This window comes from Festucalex cinctus, chromosome 2 (assembly GCF_051991245.1).
Source record: "Festucalex cinctus isolate MCC-2025b chromosome 2, RoL_Fcin_1.0, whole genome shotgun sequence".
Classification (NCBI taxonomy): Eukaryota; Metazoa; Chordata; class Actinopteri; order Syngnathiformes; family Syngnathidae; genus Festucalex; species Festucalex cinctus.
This window is the reverse complement of record NC_135412.1, coordinates 21,610,822-21,618,264: the sequence shown is the minus strand read 5'-3', so window position 1 is coordinate 21,618,264 and position 7,443 is coordinate 21,610,822. Positions and strand designations below refer to the sequence as shown.

Below are 7,443 nucleotides of genomic sequence, written 5' to 3'. Positions count from 1 at the left end.
CCCCTCAGTGTATGTTTAGTTTTTTAAGAGCCTAAGATATTTTTCCAGCTGCAGCCTTTGAATCAGGTGCTCTTGCATGCTTATCAAAAACAAATGTAACCACATAAACGAGTTTGTGTCCAAACGGCAAACTAGTTTCAAGCTTTGGTACTGTTTATTTTGTTTATAAGCATTTTTATTTTACAGGGTGATTCAAAAATAATGACCATGATCAAATAGTTCCTAAGTAAGTACGAATCAGAATGAGGGGAGTGGGTGTTTGAAAGATTAGATTTCCCAGTTTTCTATAATTGTCACGTGACACTGACAGACTCATGCGTCTTGCAGCGACAGCAAAAAAAAAAAAAATATGTGCTTGGCCTCCTTAGAGCTCCTGATCTCAGTTTGTGATTTTTTTTTCCCTCTGTGGGTTTGTATGAGATAAAGTATTTGTTCTGGCATTACAAACTGACCTGGAAAACTTAAAACGTCAAATAACGGCGATCAATTCAATTGATCCCGATGTGCTTCCTTGTGTTTGGGAAGAATTCTCATATCCTATTGATGTTGTTAGTGCTGCAAGGGGACACCATATTGAGCACTTGTAACATGTGAAATAAAACTTGACTGTTAGTAGAATACTTTTATTACGGTATGTGTTATTTTTTTTTGCTATTTTTCCTTTATAGAATATTTGATCATGAAATTGGGTCGTTCTTTTTGAATCACCCTTTATTTTATTTTTTTTCACAGAACACATTGTGCGAGATGACTTGCCGCCCTCCAGTGGTCAAATGAAAAATGACGCACCATGCTTCAAGATTGATAGTTTGGCGTTTTATTGGACAGTTTAAATAATATGCATATACATTTTCATTTACAAAGCAAAATAAGATTCCATAACAAAAAGAAATGTGCGCAAATGTGTCTACAAAAACTACTGTGGTGTTTAAAAGCATACAATAAAACTTGAAATAGTTTGACAAGGGTATATAAAAAAAAATCCAATTAGTTAAAAACGTTAGTGTTCAAAATTAGTCAGTTGTATAAAAATGCCCCAGAAGAGCTCAATGATGCGATTGTTAATTGACAACAGTCTGCCTGCACCCCCACCCCATCAGTGCATTCCCTCCCCAGTCGTGTGACTGCCCTGGTGCCGTGTGCCAACAAGATAGCACACACTGGAGGATTTCCTGGTATTGTCTCGGGTTCACTTTTCAATCCTATTCCATGCCTGGTTTCCCTTTTTGTCTCACACACTCACACAAACAATCACTTGCCATACAGGTCCTAAATGATATACATATTAAAAAAAAAAAAGAAGGAAAAAAAAATCTTCCAGAGTTTAAGAGCATGATCTCGGGTTTTGGCCCGTCTACGTCATCAGTGTTTCCTCTGTAAAAGATAAAAAGTAAATAATCGAGTTGGGATCGATCTCGTTTAAAGTGGACGTTTTAACTGTCGTACCTTCCACTTGTGCTTTCTGCTGATGTGCCGTCATGCCATTTGATTCGTTAGCGTCTCGACCTACAGCACAATCACGTGTTTTGGTCATACAGCATTTAAACGTTAAAAATCAAGAAATCAATACATTGATTGACACTCACGTTGCCTCTCCTGCTTCCTCCAGAAGTCTGTGGTGGTGAAAGACACACAAAATGTTATTGCACAGCACATTTTGTCAAACAAGTATGATGTGGCCACTTGTCTCTACTTTTTTTTTTTTTTTTTTTGATGGAGATTATATCACAATGTTAAAAAGAATTCTGCTTCATACTGACCTGCTTCCCATGGCATGGATGCTATAGTGGTTGGGAATTTGAAGGAGAAAAATAAGTTTGAATTCACCATAGAAGAAGAAGAAGAAGAATGCAAAGTTGAATTTTCACTTCCATACATACCTTTTTGGAAGAACCAAATCCCTGTGTGAGATGAACAGATATTAGCAGCCATTTCCCCAATAGGAAATAATGAATTCATAAAACCTTTAACTATAAATTCAATTGCAATAAAGTTGATGACTGCAGAGTGAGATAAATTTTGGAATTTGGTATAATTGTTACAAAAAAATCTAAAAAGCAACACACCTGTGGATGCTAATAATGAGAAGCTCATTTAACTCAACTTAAATTTTATTGATCATTTTAAAAACAACCTCAACTGAAACAAAGTAATTATTACATAAAAGCTGAATATATTTAAAACCAAAAAGTCAAAAATAATGACAATGGCGGTTTGAGCTCTGCCATTTTTCTACGACTTTTCCAGATCTGGCCAGGGACGGATTGTACTCATCTTTACCTGTTCTACATTTGTGAATTAGCAGGAGCACCACCAACACAGTCAGGAGACAGATCAAGACGGTCAGGCCCGTGTTAACCTTCAAACCTCCTTCACTCGCTGTTGAAACAAAAACACTTTTTTTGGCCCTTTTTTTATTTATTTTTTTTAAATGACACCATTAACTGAACACTGTGTTGTGACAACTTACAAGTGAGGAACGGGTTGTTTATAGACAAACTGGTTTTCAAGCTGACTGGATTCTCCATCTTGCACTTGAACTCGTCCGCGCTTGAAGTATCCTGAGAGGCGAGCGAAGGACCAAAACAACAGATTGGCACATTCTTTTATACTCCCAAAAAGTGTCCACTGATTCTCATTGAGCCCTTTTGAAGTAACTGATCAGTATAAAAGTGCACATGGAAACCACAGTAGTGTTGATTTCATCAACACACATTTTCACCCGACTAAAACTAGACTAGACGAAAACCCTCATTAATAAATAAAAACGGACTAAATAAGTATTCATTTTCACCGACTAAGGAAGACGAAAACGAAAATGTACTTCACTTAATAAAAACTGGACAAAAATCTATGGATGTTTTAGTTCATGAACAAAAACGAGACAAACAGAATACGTTTTTGTAAAATCTTGTCTCTGCTAATCTGTCACTGTGACACTGTCATGTGATGCACCCCCTTTCAAACCTGCAGCTAGCGGGTGCAACATGCACAAACATACGGGACAGACGGGAGGTGGATTCACGGTGAACGGTTGAAAAAAAGAAGTAAATCATAGCCATTGGATTAATGTTGCATTATAACTATAAGTTACAACAATAATGCTAATCCGGCCGCAAACTAATGCTGGCTAACTTACTAGCTCGTAGCATGGAGCCATAGTAGTCACTTGTTAATATACTGTTAATTGTGTGTCAAGTTTTTTTTCATCAAAAAGATGAGAGAAAATTTTATGTGAAATGGTTTTAGATCCAAACTTTTCAACATTATATGCTAACAAAAAATATACAGGGGTTAAATTACTGTCCTGACTAAAACTAGACTAAAATGTTGACAGTTTTTGTTGACTAAAATGAATAAAATGTGTTTTCCTGGATTAAAATAAAGACTAAAATGCTAGATTTATAGTTGACTAAAATGGACTAAATAAAAACGGAATGACAATGTTAAAAACTAACAAGCGTGATTGACACTGGACTAAAACAGTTCACTTATTTGCTATTCAACAAATGCATTTATATTTAATACTTTCCAGTGGTTAAACATTTAATTACAATTTGTACTGATGTTTTTATGTGCCATACATGTTAATTATTCAAGTATAGTTTAAAGTGACTGCGCATGTTACAGTGGCTTACTATAATCTTTAATACTTTCTAGTTTTTAATAAATTATTATGCTATTTCAATTCCGGTTATGATGGTGGACAAAAAAATAAATAAAATAAATAAATAAATCTGACAACACTAGCAACAGACCTTTTGAATGACGCGTCGCATGGATGAGTTGCTCTCCACGGAAGGGCCTAACATCCACGTGTAGGTGACAGGCTCGGCTCCCGTGGTGTTGCCACTGCATGTTAAAGTACAAGTTGTCCTCTCGGCATCACAGGATGTTAAGACAGCGGGCTCGGGGACAGACACTGATGAAGAAACAAAGAGTGATGATGCTTTGTAGCATCTATGCCAGGGGTGGCAAACTGCGGTCCTCGAGGGCCGGTGTCCTGCAGGTTTTGTAGATTTCCCTACTCGAAGTGCAGCTGATTCCAATTAACAGGCTCGTTATCAGGTTCCTGCAGAGCTTGCTGATGAGCTGATCATGAATCAGCTGTGTTGAAGAAGGGAAATATCCAAAACCAGCAGGACTGCGGCCCTCGAGGTCCGGATCTCGCCACCCCTGATCTATGCGATAGTGTTATAACACTTTAAAACAACACATTTGACCACACATACAAAAAAAAAAAGAAAAAAAAAGACCAATATTATTGTTGAGTTTACTGAGTCACTTGCAGTACATGTAAAACCTTTTCGATTGTATCTGTATGACTTTGTTATGCTGCACCCTGGTGGGCATGTCGCAAACACGAGGACTGACAAGGTATAGACACTTCCAGCTGACGTCACGGCTTAGCTCCTCCTCCGCCTCTCGGAGGGCAAGCTTGCCATAACAAATGAATGTAGAGAACTTGATTTTCGGCGAACGTTTTCGTTAAAAGGTGGGAAATATGTCAAGTGTCACAAAAAAACGTCCCGAGTAGGACACTACATTACTGCGAATCATTGAAACCAGCCGTTTGGAGCTGCTAGCTACACAAAAAGGAGGGCAAAGTGGAAGCTTAAGGGATGTTGTTTTTGGTTGAAACAGTACGTCGATCACTATTTTCATGGTGTCAATTATCATTCATGGAATCGTTTGTGTCAGATATACTTGTCTTTCTGTATCTTAGCTTGCTAGCTGCTAACAAACAGACCGCACGTTTACAACACATTCCTCAGCAGAGATCAAACCCGAGTTAAAGTAGGGATGCCCGATAATGCTATTTTGAACCGATACTGATGAACCAATAATTTAGAAGTGCCGATGTCGACAACCGATAAGTAAGCCGATAATTGTTTGCAAAATTAACTTGAATATATACTTTTGAGTCCTACTATAAGTCTAACAAATACACTGAAACATCGCATAAACTTTGTACAATGTATGTAAAGCACCATGAAGCTGAATTTTATTGATATGAGCCACAACCACAACAGATGGACCAACGTGGCATGTATGTAATTATTGCTGGATTTTTTTTATTATTTGGTTAATCTGTATGAAATCAAATTGCCGATAATTATCGGCAGATTTCTCTGGGGGCTGGGGACCGGTGGGGCGCTGTGGGGGCCCGCCGGGCCTCGTTCTGCGGCCTTGGGCTCGGGGGTGTGGGCCGGGGCTGGGGCGGGGGTGTTCCGGGCGTCTGGGTCGGCTCGAGTCCTCAGAACTGGGAGGTGGAGGTGTTAACCACTCATGCACCGTGCCGCCCCAGTATTATTATTTTTTTTAATTGAATTTCGATTAATTGCACAGCCCTACCTGGCGCCAAGTAATTACAAACCTTACAATGTCAATATACACTTACAAATAACAGCAAGATGAGTTGGAGTGCTGGAGACAAAATTGATCTCAGGTATGTATGTGCCACTGTCACTCCGAGTCAAGCCCGTGATGGTCAGCTCGCCGCTCACATTGTTCAGCATAGCGCGATCTTATAGAGGCCCAATCAGAAAGAGGCTTTTAGCAGGCAACGTGATCCTTAACAACCTCTCGATTTGATTCCATACCTTTGAACTGACGATACGCCTCAACTCCATCCGCGTCCCACTGGATGGCGATGTCGTCACCGTGCTTCCACAAGATGCTCATTAGCGGGCCGGTATTAGGGCCTGCGTTAGGTCTGAGGATAACTTTGTCGCCCAGCTCTCTGTAAACGTTTGTCGCTGAAAAGGAGGGAAAATAGCATGACCAATCTCAAATGCTTTGGGTCCAGGGACTTTACAGGGAAGACACTTTTCCAAGAATGCATAAAAAATCCTCACCCTAAATAAAGCCAGCTACCAGGTGCCACTATATGCCATTGATATTATATTTAGAACATTTCAAGCTACTTAAATAGTCAACGTATGTCTAATAGTAGCAATCAATCTAGCGGATGTGCACTGCTTCCACGAACAACTGAGAGGAAGACGTGCTAACCACTTGCACACCGTACTGCCCTGTTGAAATCCAACAGGTAGATATGAGAAACACAAGAGTTAAGCTTCCAAAACTTTTTCCCCCGCTCTGTTATTCCTAAGCACCATACACAAGACTTCAGGAGCACCTTTTTGTTCTTCTAAGCTTTCTAATTAATTATTTTGTGTCCGCTAAATGTCAAGCTAACTAAAAACTCTGAATGTTGATCACCGCGTGGCCATGAAAACAGTGTCGATGTGACATACAATACAAGCTTCAAAAATAAGCTACACCACAAACGGCACTTCAACTGTCCTTTTGCTTATGTGTTAAAGTTTTCTAAGGAAAAACAAAAAACAAAAAAAAACCACCGTACCAGTGCAACAAGCGGCCAAAATCACGTGAATCACTGACAGGCACACCTGCATCTTTCTTGTTAGTTCGGCCATCACAAGCTGGAGGGGAGCAGAAAGTTAAAAAAAAAAAAAAGTATTGAAACGTCAAAACAAAGTAATCGTAATGTTTTGCATGGTCATGCTCACCTTGTCAATGACTGGCGCTACTGGAACTATTTAGTGTCATTTGTTTCCGTATACAGGAACGTGAAGCTGCCTTTTCTCCTACTCCGCCCAATTTTTCTGGAAACTTCACCGAGGCGTCAAATTAAAGAAAAAAAAACTATTTAAGCACAACAGTATCACACAAACTGTATCCGGAATCAAGTCATTCCCTACTTACAAATCACTAGATCGGGTGGACTATTTTCATCCGTCATTCAAATGAAAATACTTTTGGAACAATGCCCCCCCGCCTTTCCTTACCTCATCGCTGTCGCATAATTATTACGTAACAGGTCGGCGTTGGCTAGCTTGTGAACTTTCCGTAATAAAGATCAGACAACATATTTTTATATATAACATAAATATATATAACATATTTTTATATATAACATAACATATTTTTCCCCAGCATAATTAATTTTCTGCTTAGAGTTTATCTATTTAAATTATTTATTTATTTATTTATTTATTTATTTATTTATTTATTTATTTATTTATTTATTTATTTATTTATTCATTAATTAAATACAAAAAAGGTACAACATTCAAAAATTTTAAAATTGTAAAAATCAAGAAATACTGTATAATCAAACAGACAGAAATAGAGGGACATGCAACAAACAAACAAACAAACATACATACATTTTACAGGCATTATCTTTCAATAAATGAAGCCAGTCTTGTTACATTCTAATTGTTAATAAGTACAGTATCAGAAATTTATTATATTTCAACTCAATTTTCCAATGAGCAATCAAGTCAAGTCTAAGTCTAAGTCTTTAATAATAACAGTTTCAGAAATGTATTATAAGATTTCAAATTTTTCCAATGAGCAATTATTGATTTTAAATATATATTGCTTTCCCTAGGGCGGCACGGTGAGCGAGTG

The 7,443-nt window shown here is 38.1% G+C and overlaps 1 protein-coding gene across 2 annotated transcripts; it reads right to left on the bottom strand.

The window, feature by feature from the left end:
- Window positions 1-801: 801 nt before the first annotated feature.
- Window positions 802-6,823, bottom strand: LOC144014138 (uncharacterized). 2 transcript variants are annotated; one of them, XM_077513712.1, is made up of 13 exons: window positions 6,733-6,823; window positions 6,537-6,639; window positions 6,371-6,449; window positions 5,604-5,759; window positions 5,402-5,527; window positions 3,759-3,922; window positions 2,471-2,561; window positions 2,281-2,379; window positions 1,881-1,901; window positions 1,761-1,781; window positions 1,587-1,613; window positions 1,447-1,506; window positions 802-1,374 (listed from the first exon to the last, which is right to left on the bottom strand). In XM_077513712.1, the coding sequence occupies exons 3-13, from the start codon at window positions 6,441-6,443 to the stop codon at window positions 1,355-1,357; spliced, it is 858 nt and encodes a 285-aa protein (XP_077369838.1). In that variant the 5' UTR covers window positions 6,444-6,449; window positions 6,537-6,639; window positions 6,733-6,823; the 3' UTR covers window positions 802-1,354. The 2 variants fall into 2 exon arrangements, with proteins under 2 accessions (XP_077369838.1, XP_077369837.1); XM_077513711.1 differs by having other exon boundaries at window positions 6,537-6,805.
- Window positions 6,824-7,443: the final 620 nt, after the last annotated feature.

What these genes read in the sequence shown, in the direction of transcription:
- LOC144014138 (XM_077513712.1), bottom strand. Translation starts at nt 6,443, where the DNA reads ATGGCCGAACTAACAAGAAAGATGCAGGTGTGCCTGTCAGTGATTCAC. An exon ending in GGCGTATCGTCAGTTCAAAG is followed by an intron (nt 5,528 to 5,603) that starts GTATGGAATCAA and finishes GGCCTCTATAAG; the next exon opens with ATCGCGCTATGCTGAACAAT. An exon ending in ATCCATGCCATGGGAAGCAG is followed by an intron (nt 1,614 to 1,760) that starts GTCAGTATGAAG and finishes TCACCACCACAG; the next exon opens with ACTTCTGGAGGAAGCAGGAG.